Below are 19,219 nucleotides of genomic sequence, written 5' to 3' on the forward strand. Positions count from 1 at the left end.
TTATGCTTCCCCTTTCTGTCATTGACTGTAAGGCAGCATGCAGACTGTTTAAACTACATTTTTTCTACTTGTGACGTATTTACATAGTCACGGTTTCTTTTTTTTTACACGCGCAGCCGTCGTTAAGGTTAAGGAAGCGCTGGGTAATTTTGCCCTCTGTCTTACATTTCAGGTTAGTGTAACGTAGGCAATTTAAACCCAGAAGCAGGGAAATTATCACACATCTGCCACATTTCAGTAGTAAGTAAGCCATTCTGTGTCATTTGAGTTTATACCAAACAAGTGAGGATACCTTCAATATTTTTTTAACCTTAAAATGAAATTAATTGTAAATGTAAGGAGGGACATATGTTTTTTAACTTAAGATTTTGCATTAATAAAGTTAAATGGCAGAGGAACAAAACACTGCCCAATTAACTAAAAAGGGCTTGTAATGAAAAGATTGACTGATTGCATTTACAGCGGCTCAAGAAGTCATACAAAACTGTAGTTTTACTATATTATGCTAAATTCAATTTATAAACATTTTGTAACAGTCATATGTGTCTTGAAACCTGTGTATGAGATTCACAATTGAAAAAAAAAGCCTTTCCCCTCTCTCGCTGCCTTTCTCCACCTCTTAGCTAATGTGTGCTCAAAATGCTCTGTTTGACAGTGTTACCCTTTATGATGTCATAAGAGGAAATAAACCGTCATAATTGGTCTGTAGCAGCCCATTGGTCAAGCTCTGGCCTTCATTTAATTGTAACCCTTTAAGTTATACCAGTCATGTTTCTTTGTTACCGAGGTGTGGAACAGACGGGCTACAGATAGGTTGAAGAATCTGATTTTTATTTGATGAATGCAGAATACATCTTTTCTCTACTCGCAACTCTCCCAACGGACGTGTTCCCCCTTTTTTTTATCCTCCCCCGAAAACAGTAGCCTAACCCAACATCTCCTGATCCGTTTAATATAGGAAAAAATACAGATATATAGCAAACAAATACCAATAAAATTATTATGTAAAATATTCTGTTACATAATGTATAATTCAATGCTCCTGGGCTTTCTTTACAAACTAACTGGTTGTGGGAGCGCAGCCTTCAGTTTGGGACATTAGGGGACCTTTGATATGTTGTCTTGAAATTAACCTATGACAATAGAGGCTGACAAAAAAATAGTTTTTTTTTTATAAAAAAAAATGCAGGTTTTACTATGATTACCTCTCATAGTACATGTTAGTCACAGTGAATGAGTTGCATGCTATTGTTAAACATATACATAAAAATTGAATATAATTCGGTAATTAAAAAAGTAACCACAATCAAACTCTGCGCTAAAACTAAGATTTAAGCATCTTTATTTAAAATAAACTATTTTGAAACAGTGACACAGGCCTCATCATGTGGAACTGAGATATGTAGGCCATAGCAAGTAAAACTTAATGCTTTGAGAGTCAAATTGCACAGTTTCTGCTTCACCTAATAAATATTTTCAAAATAAATTAATAGTAATAACTCCTTTTTTCCTACTGATGTTCTATTTTGGAAAACATTGGTGAAACAGCAAGTCGGATCAAATTGACCCTGTAGTCTTTTCTCCTGCCTGTCAGACAACAATGAGGGTTTAAATCCCACAGAGCTCGCAGTAAACTCTGAAGCATGGCAGCTGAAGTCGAAAAGAGACCGGTTCTTGAGATGGTAAGAAGTTAGAAACGTTCGTGTTTGTCAATGTTTTAAACCAGACATTTGTTTTAAAACACGGTGTTATTAAACTTAATTGAAATGTTATCATTGGAGAACCAGAGCCAGTGTTAGCATATCCTACAAACCCCATGTTCTTCTCTCACGTGCGCAGCTGCAGCAGTTAGCAACATTTAAAGCTATTTGCTTCAGTTCTTCTACTGGACAGATTTCTTTTGCAGGGTTCATTGTGGACTATTTATATTCTGGAATTTTGGAAATTAGATTGATCTAAAATTCAATCAGTTGTTTAACATTTATGATTATCTGATTATCCCAGTTTTTCCACCGCATTTTCTAATACAGCAAAAGATTTCCCCTATTTTCCTTTTTTTATTAAGTGATCTACCATGTGAACCATTTAGTTTGCATAAAGGAACATGCCCTTTTTATTTAAAGCTACAGTGTGTAATTATTATAGGCCATTTACTGATAGAACTGTAAAATATGTTATTTATTATTATTATTATTTTTTTATTTAACCTTTATTTAACCAGGAAGTCCCTTGAGATTGAAATCTCTTTTTATAATCTACAAACAGAGTCCCAAGCTTTATATTTGCCTTATAATTTGCTATTTGTAATTTTATAGGAGTGGGTTGCACATTTATGGCACTATTCAGGGGCGGAGCTAGATGGGGGGCCCAGGGGTGGCCATGGCCACCCTTAGCCAATCTGTGGCCACCTCTACTATTTATTTCCCTCTAATACAGATGATGGCAGCGGTAATACTCTAAATTGGAATATTCAAAACATTTATAATTTTTGTGGTTAATTATACACATAAATATACTAACATCAAAGGTAATAAATACAGATTTCATCCTCTTTTCAGAGCTAGATTTTGTGTTATATGGGGTAAAGAGAAAATGTGTCTCTGGCAGTCATCTGGGAGTCTCCAGTGAAATTGTGGATAAATAACTATTTTAATAAAAACTTATCAAATAATCAATTTATGTAGATATTAATGCTTGTAAATATCAATTTTATGCAGAATGTTTATTGATAAAAGTAGGTAAGTAATGAGAAAAGAAAAGATTTACGCCCCAGATTTCAAAACTGAAAGAATTGTATCCACTATACTTTTATCTAGAAAGCACGGATATTTAAATATGTGCGTCTATTTGTTAGCAAAGGCTTTAGGAAAGTATAGTTTGTCTTTATTTAGAAAATATGGATGTTGTGCTTTTTCATGTTCCTGTTGGAACAGTGTAGATTGACCCTGAGGTTCTGGTGCCTTTCTGCTTTCGGCCCCTCAGTGTACATTGGTTAATGCCTGGCCACCCTTATTAAAATGTTCTGGCTACGCCCCTGTCTCTATTTATTCACTGGATTGCTGATAGCCCGTTGGTAGTACAGGGGTTGAAGCAATGGCACAAATATCGGTAAGAAGAGACAGCAGTTGCTTACGGGCCCTCGACCTCTTAGGGGCCCCATCAGTGAAACTTGGTGGCCCCCTACGCAATTGTAGACTAGGACATCTGTATGCAGAGGTAATGGTGTGAACACATTCCTCTTAAACCCACCTGATACTGAAGTGGCTGACTGGACCATATTTATGCCTCAACACGTACCAGATTTCAACATGATGGTGAGCCAATAGCAAAGCAGACAGTGGGACTTACTACATTAATAACTGTGTATAGTTCATTAAACAGTTGGTAAAAAATACACACTTATAATATGTTTCGAACCGCAGTAATGATCTTAAAATAATAATTTTTTTAAAGTATTTTTACACTACGACTTGGAATTATAGGTAATCCAGAGTGTAGATTAAAACCATAACCGTTATGTACAATGTATTGGTGACGATGGATACCAAAGAGAGTAGCGGATTCCAGAAAAGAGAAAGGAAAGAAGCATTTCCCTGGAATGAGTTTTTGGAACTTGGGATGGCTGTAAAATGTGGTGGTGCACTGTCACCAATGGTTCCATTTTTCTGTGTGTGAAGTGTGATCATATACTACTGAGAATTGTATCTGCATGGCAGATTTATGGAACTGTAGCCGTATCGTGAACCTTTATCACGTGTTGTACTTCACATGGGGCCCACCCAGATAATTTTACTTATGGGCCTATTGTTGTGTCGTTATGCCATTGGGTGGAGTGAAGTCATCGGCCGCCATGTTGGTACACCCTAGTTAGACCGGTCGCAATGTAGACGATACTTGCACTAAAGCATCGAACAATGATGATGTTCTCATTTTCAGGGGGACTTAAGACTTTTAAAATAAAGATAAATTTATCAGTTTGACATACACTTGTTGTTTTATAGAAACAGTAGATTACTTTAAGTAATCATAATAAAAAAAAAAAGGCACATCGCATTGCATAGTCATTATGAAGTCTCTAAATCGGAGGTCTTCAACAGGGGGTCTGTGACCCCTATGGGGTCCACGGCGGTACTGCATGGGGGTTGGCGAAAGTTTTGGTTGATTAGACTTTTTTTTTATATTCCCCCTGCAATTTTTTCAATTAATTGAAATGTCTTTAAATCCACATTAACATGAATTCAACACACTGTAGTAAACAGATAAATGGAGGCAGAAGATGTCTTTCAGTCATCAATGTACACATTCAGCGACACACTACTAATACTTAAATAATTGCCTATATATATATATATATATATATATGTCAATGTAGTAATGTAGTAATTATTAATGTAGTAATTATTAAGTTTTAATTTACACATATATATATATATATATATATATATATATATATATATATATATATATATATATATATATATGTGTGTAAATTAAAACTTAATAATTACTACATTGACATTTCACAGTGAATTACTTTCTATTTACTCTACCTTCTATTTTCTAACTTTAGAAACAATGTCAATGGCTAACTCAGTCAGTGTTTTCAAGTCAGTCCGAAATAGCCAGACTATGCTAAGCTACATATTGTACTAATGAATACATCGGCGTATATATGGATTTTCGTGGTGACTACATCCACTGACAGTGAAATTACCTGGAAATGTCTTCCCACAGCCGGCAAACTGCTTGTTTTTGCAGCCAAATGCTACCCATTTGGCATTTACTGCACATCTCCATGGGAGGGGGGAGAACCAGCGGACGGTGGCTTCATTTTTGGGGGCAATCAGCAATCTAGTGAATAAATAAAGATCAGCGATATATGGAGACAGACATCTTTGCGCTACTTCAGCACAGAGTTGACAAAACTGTGACTATGACTGCAGTAAGTTAGGCATGTATTAAATCTATATCCTACACAGACTGATAAAATACAATAAATAAAAATAACAAACCTCCTCATCACTTCTGGATGTCATGGAAATCATATTGTACCATGACGGCCTTTGTATTTTGAACTTAGACTAGACATAAAATTACCGTAGACACCTTTTATTGTCGTTTTGTACACACACACTGTATACAAAACTAAATTTCGTATAGTCCAGCTTTTCAGACAGTAAATGAACATTTCTGTTCCATAAAGTGCAGCAGTGATCAAATTTAAAAATTGTGGAAGAAAAAACATGGTGCAGAAAACGCATTAATATGGACGTTCAGAGCATTAATATATATGGTGCAAATATGCAGTACTTTTGGTTTGGTGTTATCAGTGTGAGGCAGAGTTTGTGATATGATTTTTTATTTATCATTTTTTTAAGGTCCACATTTGTGTGGACCTTTTTTCTTTAATCTTTTTGCTGCTGTAAACACCAGAATTTCTCCATTGTGGGACAATAAAGGGATTTTCTATTCTATTTATTGCTAGTCGCTTTTTTTGAGGAAAAAAAGTAGCTAAAGGGGTCTTGGAAGTAGGGTTGTCACGATACTAAACTTTTCAACTCGATACCGATACTAAGGAAAATATTCGATACTCGATACCATTTTCGATACCACAAGGATAAAAACAAAGACTCCAAAGGTCTACAGAAATATTTTCATTAATAAATAAAATACAATAAATAAACACAATAAAGGTTGGATGCTGTGCATAATATTAAGCAAGCTTGATAAAAAACTTAGAAATTTCAAATTAAGTGTTCCTTCCTTGGCTATGCTTTGCACACATAACAATGACCCTAGCCAAACCAGTTAAGAAACAAAAATAATTTTCAGCAGCTTACAAAAACAAAGTCTAAAACTGAAAAGACAAATAATTATTCAATCACACAGGGTTCAGAAAGTGCATTGTCCTCTATTCTGCACTTTAGATGAATGACTGCTTAGGTGCCACTGGTGACGGCACTGTATCGATACTTTTAAAAACCAGTATTGTATCCGGATACAACATTTCAGTATCGATACTTTTTTGAGTTTCGATACTTTTGACAACCCTACTTGGAAGTAGGGCTGGGTATTTTCTCCAAAGTCCTGAATCAATTCAATTTTGATTGATACAGTTCTAAATCGATTAAGTTCGATTTCATCTGTTTTTACAATAATGAAAGTGGTTCAACTGTGTTTCAAAATATTAATGTATTATATTTTTTCCCGTCACATTAAACGCGAAGTGCAAACTTGTTAATCAGACAGTTTAAACTTGAGATGTGAACAAAACTGTCTCATAAGTGCAAACTTGTTTGTGAAAAGTGAAAAAGTGAAGCCTCACTCGAGCAAGAGGACGTGACACAGCAGACATGCATGAGCTGCATTATCTTCTCTGCACAAACAATGTTTGCAGCGTTGTCTGTAACAACTACAGGGTGTTTCCTGGTTTGCCCCCATTTGTTAATGTCTCCAGTCAACCTATTGGCTATATTTGAAGCTGTCTGGGTTTAAGTAATCTTGAATGCATCTTTCCTGCTCATTTGACTGTGAACGTCACGCGCATCACTATAAAACTAGTCGATCTCATTCCCTAGACATCGATTTTGCAAAAATGTAAAGGAATCGATCCAAAATCAATTAAATCGATTTTTTTTTTTTTTACCTAGCCTTACTTGGAAGTCGCTAAATATATCAGCAAAGAAGCTAATTTTAATTTCTCTGTCTCAGTGAACTGATGGTGATCTTAACAGCGCAGGGTTCACGTTTTTCATAGCACTTCCCTCTACATGTGTAAATAAGTAGGTAAATGTCTCTACAAACATGGCCCCTTTGGCGTTATGTTAATTAAAAGTCAGGATGTTGGCATAAGTCCATTGTAATTCTAAAAGTTTCAGCTTAATTAGTGTCTATGCTTAAATGCCTTAGGGAAGAAGCCCAGATCTCAGTCAAAGGGCCGATGCTCTCATAAACAATTAGCGTATCAGCCTGGTTTTCAGCACAATGGTGACTTTTTAAATGTAACGCCTGGTTAAGGTGTAATACGCTGGCGAGAAACCTGCAGCAGCGAATCAAACAAACATGGCAGTGGAGGAGGACTTACAGCTGTTATTATCACATTTGATTATTTAGAAGATTTGAGGTAATTTGGATTCTGACTGTGCAGTAGAGACTGACATTTTTTCGGGAATCCCATGGGTCACGGGATTCCCGTGGGATTCCCGTGGGATGGGAGTCAGTATTAGTAACGATCAAGGGATTGGGACGGTACAGGATTAAACATTAACGGGAGCAGACGGGAGCGGGAGCAAACCAATAGTAACTTCCGCTCTGAGTTTTTCACCCGCGCTCAAAAACAACAAGAATGGGAGTGGTGCAGGAGCGGGAGTCATTCTGAATGGGAGCGGGAGTAATTTCACCAGGAGTGGGACGGGACAGGATTTAGATTTCTACTCTGGCCCGGGATTGGGACGGGACACCATTTTTTTCTGCGGGAGTGGGACGGGACAGGAGTGAAAATCCACTCCCGTGTCAGTCTCTACTGTGCAGCACCTAGAGCTGCTGTCAGATCTTGTTATTGTACAACGCTGGAGTATTTTTAAGCAGGACCAAAAAAAGCAACTCTGTTTGAAATGAAAGAGTTTGTAATCAGTTTCCTTAACCAAGCAACGCGTGAAGCTCGACTCCTAAAGTAGCAGTGTGTGTCTGTCAGCAGATGCCCTGAAACAGCAGCATGTCGTTAAGAGGCAGCCATGCCTACATGATGTGATTAAACGCAGCTTAATTTAGGTGATGTACACTCAGTTGTTTATCAGTCATGACTCCTAAATCGAGCCATTGCTGTTGTAGCTATGATTCAAAGCCGATGCTTCCCCAAGGACCAAAATGTAACTTCTCTTATCTTTAAAACAAGATTAATTGATTCAGATGTGAAGGAAAGAAGATATGCATGACATAAACCAGGTCATTTTCTGTGTGGCCGTTGTGCACTATGTAACATTTATCTTGTGTTAACAGGTCCAGGCTGATGGGGCCGATGACGGCTGTGTGACGTTTGTGATGCACAATGAAGACCATACGCTGGGCAACTCCCTCAGATATATGATCATGAAGAAGTCAGTGATTTTTGTTCTTTTCCTGAGATAAAACTTTAATCTAAAAACTCACACGCATGTAGGAAGGAACTGGTTCCTCCCAAAACAGACAGGATTAAATCGGCTCATGATTTTCATGCTTCATCTGTGATTTCTTAGGTCTATTTCTGGTCTGGCAGAGAGATTAAAACCTTTCCTTTCGCACACTTAAGCAAAACATTCAGAACAATACTTTGTCTCACCTTGACCTTCCTGTTTCCCTTTGTCAGCCCGGATGTGGAGTTCTGTGGGTACACCATCACCCATCCTTCCGAGAGCAAGATCAACTTTCGCATCCAGACACGAGGTCAGCCCCGGGCCTTCAACTCCTCTTAGTCCTTCACAACTCCTCTACTTTTCAAACCTCTAAACCTTTTTATTTTTTTTCTTCCGTTCATTGTAGGGCTGTAACTAATGATTATTTTGCAAATCGATTAATCTATAGATTGGTTATTTAGATTAGTCGGATATCCAAAAATTCTTTAAAGAAAACTTTTCCAAGCCTAAGACACAGTTACTTAGAGGTCAGGCAAAGAGGGCGTTATTTTAAAAACGAACAAGGAGGCCCTTGGTAACTCTGGAGGAGCTGTAGAGGTTCATAGCTCAGGTGGTAGATTTGTTGATGGCTTTTTAAAAAAAGGCATGCAGGTGGCGCAGTGGTTAGCATGCACGACCCATTTACGGAGGCCTTAGTCATCGACGTGGCAGACTCGGGTTCAAATCCAACCTGTGGTCCTATGCCGCATGTCTCTCCCCCTCTCTCATACCCCTTTTCCTGTCAGACTACTGTTGGAAAAAATGAGCCACCAGTGCCGTGAAAACTCAAAAAAGAAAGTCATAACTTCCCTTAGAATGACTGTTTAACCATTCATCATTAATTCTTCTCTTGTAACGTGGTTATGGCCCCTCTCTTATAAGCTTCACCCTTCCGTGACGTAAGACCAGCCAATTTGGGTCATTTAAGCACCTGCCGTCCAAATTTCTGCAATGTGCACCAAGGAAAACTTGGAACTAAACAGACGGCTCCATGGAGAAAAACAGATGAAAAGTGTCCGCTCATATAAACATGTAGAGACATCGGATGATTTGGCCCATAAATATCACCACGGTGACTCATGGATGACGCCAAGAGGCATAAAGAATGTTGGAAACTGCTTTTTTCTACTTCAAGATGTTGTGTTGTGCACTTACAGTTTGTGCCGTACCCACATGGATTTGGACTGAATATTTAGTACAAGAGTAAAGCTGCATGTAGCATAAACGCTGCAGACATGATCAAGCACAACTGAGCCTCTTCTCTGATGCTACATTGAATCTGCTGAATAGCAGAATCAGCTGGTTTACATGCAAAGTCAATGGTTGACGCGCATCAAGGTGCATCAAAAGGTCCTGGAGTGTGTTTTGAACAGCAGGAGCAGCTAATCTTGACACATTTAAGCAGCTGAAGCTGCGCCTCATGAGCTTCTGAGCTTTTGATGCATGTGACGTCCTTCCCAAGCAGCAAATGCTGTAGTTGGAAAATTTTAACTTTAGCTGCTTGATGCAGCAAACCATTGGTCTGATTGGTTCACATCAACCAATCAGAGAAGCTGATGTGGGAGCTGGCAGGGAGACAGACACAGCACTGCTGATGCAGATCACTACGATCACTCCTCTAAAACAGTTAATTAACGCCTAAATTAACTTAGAATTGCTGGCAAAATATGTTCGCTTTTATTATTCTGGGCCCTGCAGTTTGGATTATGTACATGAAGCAACGAACCGTAGCAGAAAACCCCCAAGAATCGACCGGGCTAGAGGCAGCTGTTGCTGGGAATTTCCACTGACAGCGCACCACTGGTGTACGGGGGTTGCATGCTGGTACGACAGCGAATTAATATTTGAAAGCAAGATCGTAATCTTGATGAACTGACTCCATAGAGGATGTTTTGAGGTAGACTTTCTCACTTTAAAAAATATTAAAACTACTTTTTATCCACTTATAACAGCAAATATAGCAAAGCCGTCCTCTGCCATTGAAAACAGGAGCACCAGAAGCATCAGGCGTATCTGGACACACTTTACTGGACACGTTTCAGGAGCATCAAAGATCCTCTTGAGGCGCGGCTGACCTCAATGTGTACTAGGGGTATAAATCACACCCATCATGGCGATTCGATTCAGTATCGATTTCCTGACCCAACGATTCGATTATTTTCGATACTCAAGAATACACCACGATTCGATTCGGTTTGATTAATTGGTTCAGTTTTGTTTGTTTTTTTACACCTTACAGGCTAGACAATGTTTCAAATTTGAAATAAATCAATGAAAGCTGTAATATCGTTATGCATTGTTTTTTTTTTTTTTGAGAAACTACAGAAAATAACAGAAGTAGAAAAGTTGTACTCCACCTATTCCTATTAAAACCTCATTCACTGAAAAATATTAATACCCCTGCGTTATAGATTCTGAAAGGCCTTGCATCAAAAAATACTGCACAAAATCAGTGCAATGAGTGCAATGCAATACCTCGGCTCCAGACGTCCCGCCCCCTCCACAGATGCTCCGCTGCACCTTTCCCAAATTGTAGCTGACCGCAGACAGGAGGCCGGCTTGTTTTGTTTTCATCGAAGAAATTGCGGAAAACAACTCGTGAAGTTTGACCCGCTAGAAGAGCGAGGTGCGTGAGAACGCTGGGATCCTTTTTCCACCTGGATCTCCGCTCTTTCGGCCCTCATGTCCCTCCGTCGTCGGACTAAACTCGCCCCCACTTCCTCGCTGCCTCGGCCGTATCTAGACCCACAGTGTGTAGCTCAGACCACGCTTCAATATTGAGCATAAATAAAAAATGTCTGTGTCAATCCTTACTGCAACACACTGCTGTAAGAGTATAACCAGGAAGCGAGGTAGGAGGGCAAAATAGGTTTAGCGCCACCACAGCACAGGAGGGAGAATTACATCTAGGAACAAATGGATAAAAATAGACCGGAGGGAAAAAAAACATGAATCGATACTCTTGCGGACGTATCGATGCATCAGATCTTCGGCTGTTGGATCGATGCATCGATACAAAACAATTATTATTACACCCCTAATGTGTACACGCATAAAAAATGAAGCAGCAGAAGCTTTTTTGCTGCTTTTATTGCGCTTTATCTGAACGTATCATTAGTCTGACAACACCTATAAACAGTACAGGTTGTTGCCGTAGTGCCTCTGCAAACATCATCTTAGACTGCGTATTAAAGATCCGACTCCATTTAAATATTAGTCCACTCTAATAGAAAAGTTAATTAAACTGACCAGACCTGAATAGATAAAAAAAAAAAAAAAAGCATAGCTAAGCTAATACAAACTATGGTAATTCTACCAAGTACTACTGAGGGGGTGAATGCAAATTAATGCTCCAATTTTCAGATGTGTGTGCAGCTTTTAACACCCACCTATTCTCTTCGTTTCACCTTTGAACCCAGCACTAGGATCCCTGACCTTAAATCTCTGTGAAATATCTTCATGTTTGTGGCTCTAAATGTAGGAGAAAGTTAAATGCCATTTTGATTTACGGCACAGTGAGTCTGATGCTCCAGATTAGCCTATCTGCACTCATGTAGAGCATCTGAAAGAGAACTTTCAGTCCGGGTTGCGAAGTAAACACTCTGATTGGAGTCCTATGCGTTCACTTAGGTCACTGGTTGCAGTAGAAAGTCCAGCGTTGGACTCTGAGTCAACACTGGATCTCATAAACACACAGTAACACAAACACTAGTGACGTATTATCTGTCCCACATTTTGCCATTTAAACAACAAAAATCACATGAAAGGACTTAACTAAACAACTTCTTGTTATTGGGGCAAAGTTTTGGACCCGAGGATCTGTGATCATGACTTCATTAAACATGTTTGGCCTTCAGGTCCCAAATGACTGATTGTTCCTCTCTTGCACTCAGGCATTGATGCAGTAAAAGCTGCTTTTTGTCTAAATCTGCCTTTATTGCCTCCCTCACTACTACCAAGGGGTAAACAGATGAAAGTTATGACTGATTGCTCTATTTATCTATCAATGTTTAGAATAATGTCTAAATGTTTGTCCTGGCTTGACCCTATTCGCTGTTTACCACATGTGGTTGAGTTTCCTTCAGTTTTTAGCGTACTTTTAGCCTCTGTGTTCACTTGCTGTTCGCAACTGGTGTCAACTGATGATTTTCAAATAAAAAAAAAGTTCAGTTTATTCCCTTCATTCGGTTTAACTCTGATATAAAACAGTATAAACTGTAGCGCTGCTGTTTCTTAGACTAGATTTGAAATATATGCAATATATTTATGTTTTTATTTGTTTTTTTTTATTGGATTAGTATTAAAGAGAAAAGGTTATCCTATCCTCTAAAGGCAGAAAGTGTGTGAACTCTTTATGTTTACGAAAGCATAGTTTCTGTATCAAATTGTTATTCACACGATATCCACTTTCTTTTCATGTGTAGTTTGAGCCCTCCAGTGTATTGTGTTTGGCATCATTAAGGACATTTTTAAAGACGTACTTCACAGAATCTTAATCTTTTTATGTAAGTGAGACCTTTTCCCATAGAGTTTAAAATTAAATTAAATTACAGCACAAAAAATATTACCCCCTTGGGTCATTAAAAACATAAACGTCCAAAAGAAGCTAAATTACTTTACAGATTAATCCTGTTTGCGTAAATCTCCTGAATATTAACTGCTTAAAACTTAATGCAGTCATTTCAGAGGGAATTGCATTTAACTGGCTTGATGTCAATGATTTATTTTCTATATTTAAATTTTGTCGGGAATTTGTATATCCACCTGCTGTGGATATACAAATTATTAGCTAACGATGGAGTTTGGTTCTGTTCTGAGCCTCTGCAAATAATTTTAGAAAACCCCTAAGTAGCGTCTTAATCAGAATGTCTTAAAGCGACAACGTCTTCAGTCAGAGGCATTTTTTAGAGCCGCTGTAAGACTGACCTCTACAGGATGTCCTTCCTGACTACAGCAACTCTTAAAGAAACCCCTTTAATAATAGTTGCATCATTTAATTTATCACTTGGATCGGTGAAGTGTTTTTAAAGTAAGTGAGATTGCCATTTGAGGGGAAATAAAATTAAACCCACAACATAGATCCTCTCAGCTATTACCCGAAAAAATGTATTACAGTATAATACCTTATTGATAAGTTTCTGTTATTGTTTTTGTTGTTACTCGTTTGTTTTTAATTGGCAGATAAACTATTTCTATTGTCCATCTCAAGGACGGTGCAATGGATTTTGAAGAAGCTCTTTTTTTTTTTTTTTATCAAATTAAAACCTATTTCAGTTTTGGGCTGATGAGGGCTATCAAAATCTTTAAAAGCATCCAACTAATATTTTATCAATTTAAAGTACACTTTAATGTAAAAGAATATACTAAAATCAGCTGAAAAGAAATCAAAATCAACTTTTAAACACCAAAACATTCAATGTTTGCAAGGCGGCTGTGGGGAGATCTTCAAGCCACATGGTAAAAAATGCAGAAAAGATCTCCTACTACACCTTTAAAGATCATTGTCAACTATTTTTGTTAAAATATATTTTCTAAATAATGGTTTTACTGAAAGTTTAGTGGCGCAGAAAGAAAATTCACTGACAAAAATAATAGTATAAAGATAATTGTTTTATAAATTTTCATGGGTTCAAAATATACTGCTAAAAAAAAAATAAAGGTATCGTGTAAATGACACATTATAACTTTATTAAAATCAAATTAATGTGAAATAAAGCTGTCCACACTGATTGACAATCAGTTTCACATCTTGTTCATCGGCTGACAGCAGCACAGCCCTCCATGTGCTCGCCAGAGGTAGCATGACTGCCGTTAGGTAACAGAGTCATAATGAAAGCATATGCTGGGGCGGTTGGCCCTCGGTTCCTCCTAATGCCGGACAATCCTAGACTTCATGTAGTTGGAGTGTGTCATGAAGATGAAAACATCGAAGCTATTTACTGGCCGCTGGTTCCCCAGACCTGAATCCAATTGATCACATCTGGAACATCATGTCTCCATCCATCCACCAACATCACGTTGCACCACAGACTGTCCAGGAGTTGATGGATGGTTTAGTCCACGTCTGGGAGGAGATCCCTCAGGAGACCATCCACTACCTCATCAGGAGCATGCCCAGGCATTTTAGGGAGGTCAAACAGGCACATGGAGGCCACACACAATACTTAGCCTCGTTTTGACCTGTTTTAAGGAAATCTCATCAAAGCTGAATCAGCCTGTAATGTTTCTCCACTTTAATTGGTGCGTTTTTGTTTTCAGTTCATTCATCAGAGGAACAAAGTATTTATGAGAATATTCATTCAGAATTGGGAATTTATTTCTTGAGCTGTGTATTTACACATTTTCCTCTGGTTGTCATGTCAACAGTCATGAAAGGATTCTGCACCAATAGAAATATTATTTTAGGAAATTCAGTTGAACCTGACACAAGTCAACAAAATTAGGTAAAAGGATGAAAACGTGTTCAGAAAGTGAATCCCTGAAAACCCCAAAGACGATTTATCGTCCAGTCCAACACAAAATCATGTTGCAAGAGGTCGCGACGTTTAGCACTCATTGAGAGTAAATTGGGATGAACACATCTGATTAAATTTTCTGCAAGGGGGGCTTTTGTAGCTCCAACTAAGAGAGACTCCAGGTCTGTTTTAGTTGAACTGCGCAAAAATTCAGTGGCAATTTCTGACAGAAAGAGAGATGCTGGTGCAAAGTGAAACACATCGGCTTAGGTGGAATTTACATTTTAAATTCTCTCAATCTCACATGCACAGAGCATATGTAGCAGGCGGGGCAGACTCGTTCATAAGTGGTCAATTAAATATTTTTAAAAACAGAATATTTCACCCATGATAGGAGTTAAGGAGGACAGAAAACGGATGAAGTAAAATACTGATCCTCTTTGATCTTCGCAAAAAATTAAACGAGGTACAGTGAAGGAAAGAGTAGCTTCTCTTTAAGGATCTCCCCTCATTAAAAGCATATATTAAATTCTTCTATTTCTTCTGGTTTAAGGAAGTGAGGCTTTGCTTTGTAATCCCACCAGCTAGGTTTTTTTTGTTTGTTGTTGTTTTACTTTTATTTATCTCAATTTGTCAAATGTGGGACATCCTTTCAGTTTATGGGGCACAATGACAGAAGTGGAAAAAGAAAATCTGCTACTGCAGTAGGAGCCTTTCTGTACGCAGTGCAGTCCGTGTGACAGAAAAAAAATTATAGATTAATAGGTCAGATGCAACCTGTGTGATCCAGGCTTTAGCCTAAATGCTCCATTGTGTGGGTTTACAAACTGGAACCGTGATTATAGTTTTCACACATGGGGGGGAAAAAAGAACATGTGATGTTAGTTACCATCATAGTTCAGCTGTTAGAGCTTCCATCCTGGTTGGGTTTTCAATAATGTCTTCTCTGATCGTTTCAGGAGGGATTCCAGCTGTGGAGCCGCTGCGAAAAGGCCTCAGTGAGCTCCATGATGTTTGTCAACATGTCCTCAACACCTTTCAGGTACAACTCTCCAGCCAAATATGATTTTTTTTAAAGGTTCTCTGTTGGAGCCCCTTGGATGCCTGTTGACCTTTGCAGTAAGGAAGATTTAACACCAGGAATATAATTATTTACGGTCCTGAAAGAAAACTAAGAGTAAAAACATGAAAGGAAGAGTGGAAACAAAAAGCGGATGCTTGTTTTATTTTCACTCTTTATAACCAGTTTTTCACCAGACCTCCTAATTAACAATGTTTTACTATGTACTATTACTGAATAATAGTGCAGAGAAACACAGAGCAATGAGTCCAAATATTTCTGACTGCTTGGATGCGTTTGACGTCACCTTCTTACATCTTTAGTTTGGATCTCCATCCTGCTCTTCTCTGAAGTCAATTTAAATAATCCATGTCAGCTTGTTATGATTTGATCCTTCGCTGATGGCCCTGTAGGAACACGGCCTGCACTGTTAGATGTGAATCTATTTCTACAGTTGGTGTTTTATTGCTGTGGCGTCGCCATTCTCTTTGAAATGGTTTCTTTCGACCAAAGTGTTCTTCAGTGCATTCAGATCTGCCAACGGTTATCGTCTGAATGCTTGTGGCACAGAAAATCTCCAACTGCTCGTGTGGTTTAGGAGCCGTGGCTGCTGTTGGTTCAACTCCCAGAAACTCATAGCAGGCGGTCCATCCATTCCATCCTGTCATGTTTGCGTTTTGCTGCTGTTCTTTTAGCGTGATACATCATCCTAGTCTGAACGTTTGGCCTGCTAATCCACAGGCTCCAGTTTTCTGGTTGACTCGCTACCAAAGCTGGAAATACACTTAGAATTACAGCTAATCTGGAAGCTCATCAGTCATCCCTGTGAGTTGGTTGTCATCGACATCAATCTTGTGGAAGGGTCCAACTTTCTGCTCGCTGTGGGGATTCTGAGATTTCTGTTTCTTGGAAGAGAAGAAGCAAAAGAACCCTGCTTCCCAGACTGGGCTCAATCTTAGGGATGGATTATTCATGTACAGCTCTACAGGCTTTTAAAAAGTTTTCATTTTACTGAAACTTTAAACTTTAGAGATAAACATCTGGAAGGTGTGTTTTGGGTCCACCAATCAGTCATGTTTATTCTGATACCACCATAAAGAGAGTTTGCCACCAGTTGTCCCTTGATTTAATCTGATTAAACCTAAAGTCATAGGAAAATTATATTTAAAAGTCAAATCATTCTGGCTTAATGTATATAAATGTACTCTTTATCGGACGATATTTTTGTTTTTTTTTGTCATCTTATGCAAGCCAATTAGTTATACGTCAGCCTGAACACCTAAATTCGGCCAATCATGTATCAAGGGTCATCTGTCAATCAATTATTTTCGGTCATAGCAACTTGATTCATATGTAGCAGCTAATATACGCTAATATACAGTTGAAATAAGAAATAAGAATAATTTTCTTTCCCATTGAGTTCCGTCCCAGTGTTCATGGGGATGGACGTCTGTGTCTTCAGCAGGCGTAGAGCTAACAGAACTGGCAGCGTTGCGAGGCAATGGCTCAAACATGTACGGCTGTAAGCCTTCTACACCAAAACAAGCTTCTGCCGTATGACGGAGGAGACTCATCCACAACCTCCAACACAAAACTCTCCTCCTCCTCATGTTTCAGCTGTCCATAGCATCTAAGTCACCAATTTAGTGCTACTTGGTCCCAATGTGATTTCCCATTGGAAACCTACTAGCCACTAAGTTGCTAACTAGTTAGCAAGATGCTTCTGACAAACCGCCCACAACCAAATTTGCTTGTGAACTTTCCGCCACAACAACCCCACGTTTTTGATAAACTACCAATCCCATTCACTTTAGTCACTCGTGTAAAATTGTGCACAACTCGGGAGAACTCAGAACTGCAACGGTTGGAAATTAAATTTCCCTACGACTTTAAGATATTTTGCATAGTAAAACGGGCATCAATATTGTTTTTGCTTGATGAAGCTTAAAGAAGGGCATGCAGCAATTTATAGATGTTCTCTCGTCGTTCGTAAATCATTTGTGATTCTCCTTCCACTGCTTTCTGCTTCTTAAAATTCCCAGGATCTGAGCACATTTTGGCGGCCTGGTCATGAGTCAGACAGGATATTAGACAATAAATGTATTTATTTTTTGAGTGCTTGCATGTATACAGTCCATACACAGGTAAAACATATTAAGCTTAAAAAAAATAACGGAGTAGGAAGAAGAAAACTAAGAAAACTCTTTTAACAAAATACAGAGTAAAATCCTTCAATTTCAACATACTGTAAACCAGCAGTTGTTGCAGCACTTTACTGTTACTGTTTCTTGGTACGATGCTTACTTCTACTTGCATCCGTGGGTCTGTATGGTAGCTTTTATGTGGCAGCAAACCCACTTTTAGTGTATTATTGGCACCTAAAGCGCCGCAGTGACTAAGCCAGAGTCTTACTCTTCTTAAATCTAGAATGAAAATTGGGTTTTGTTAAATTGCGATTAGATTGCAAATGCAGTTAATTGTCCAGCCCTATTCATTGGTATAGATTTTTATTCCCAAAAAAACAAGATGTATCTGATTACTTAGGCGATGCATATTAGATATATTGGCCTGCAGATGTTTTAGTGTTTTTCTTGTATCGGCGTCGGCCCATTTGTTTGCTGATTAATTAGTGCATAAGCCGCCATGCTTTGAGATCAGGTGAAGCGCATACATTGCATCCCTCCATTTCCTATCTATTCTTAATGTTTTATTTGACTTGTTAATAAATGTTTTATGTTTTTTACACTGAGATTTATCCAACATTTGTTAAAAGAACAAAATTGGCCTCAAAGATTGGCGGCATGCATCAGAGATGTTTCCTTGATGTCAAACAAACTATTGGTCAATCTCTTATAAATTACATACAATGTGTGTGTATAGATGAGCTTTGGCTCGTTCAGGCTAAATGGATGCTCTAATCGTAGACCCACCATGTGACTCATGTTCTTGTGTTCCAGGCCAGAGTTACGGAGTTCAAAGACGGGCAGGAGAAACCTATGGAATAAACGTCACAAGGGAAACCGTAAAGATTCACCTTTATTCCACAAGAACCTCGATGCTCTTCAGAAACCCAACAAGCGTTCCTTTAAATATTTGTACAGTAGTCTTTTTCTATTCTTATTTTGTATGATGCGATTGCGATGAAGTGATTTGTTTTGTTAGATAAACGTATAATTGTATATACGGATATTGAATTTAGTTCCTGTCATATCTGATTGACAATAAAAATGTTTAAAAGCCTAAAACCAGTCTACTAATTATTTGATTTCACTGTGATTGCAGGTTTCTTTTACTCAGAAATTAGGCTTTAAAGTTCAAGCAGTCAAACCGCTGAATATTGAATAAACAAGGAACAACTGGCAGCTGATATGTCTTTAGCAGCAGAGGAATGTGGGACCTCATACTGAGCAGCAGGGACAGCAGGTTTAATGAGGGGATTAAAGTGTGATTAATAAGATTGAAGTGAACGGAGGCTAATCTCATCACATGTTCATGTGGGAACAGAAGATAAAAGCAAAATAAATGGGAGCTAGAAGTTACTTTTGAGCAAAGTT

The 19,219-nt window shown here is 38.3% G+C and overlaps 1 protein-coding gene across 1 annotated transcript; it reads left to right on the forward strand.

The window, feature by feature from the left end:
* Window positions 1-1,588: 1,588 nt before the first annotated feature.
* On the forward strand, window positions 1,589-18,910 carry polr1d (RNA polymerase I and III subunit D). Its single transcript, XM_038292216.1, has 5 exons — window positions 1,589-1,682; window positions 7,999-8,096; window positions 8,345-8,421; window positions 15,565-15,647; window positions 18,623-18,910. The coding sequence occupies exons 1-5, from the start codon at window positions 1,644-1,646 to the stop codon at window positions 18,668-18,670; spliced, it is 345 nt and encodes a 114-aa protein (XP_038148144.1). The 5' UTR covers window positions 1,589-1,643; the 3' UTR covers window positions 18,671-18,910.
* The last annotated feature ends 309 nt before the right edge of the window (window positions 18,911-19,219 follow it).

Source organism: Cyprinodon tularosa, unplaced genomic scaffold (genome assembly GCF_016077235.1).
Source record: "Cyprinodon tularosa strain WSP-4 unplaced genomic scaffold, ASM1607723v1 ctg31, whole genome shotgun sequence".
NCBI lineage: Eukaryota > Metazoa > Chordata > Actinopteri > Cyprinodontiformes > Cyprinodontidae > Cyprinodon > Cyprinodon tularosa.

What these genes read in the sequence shown, in the direction of transcription:
- polr1d (XM_038292216.1), top strand. Translation starts at nt 1,644, where the DNA reads ATGGCAGCTGAAGTCGAAAAGAGACCGGTTCTTGAGATG. An exon ending in AGAGACCGGTTCTTGAGATG is followed by an intron (nt 1,683 to 7,998) that starts GTAAGAAGTTAG and finishes TTGTGTTAACAG; the next exon opens with GTCCAGGCTGATGGGGCCGA. An exon ending in CTTTCGCATCCAGACACGAG is followed by an intron (nt 8,422 to 15,564) that starts GTCAGCCCCGGG and finishes TGATCGTTTCAG; the next exon opens with GAGGGATTCCAGCTGTGGAG.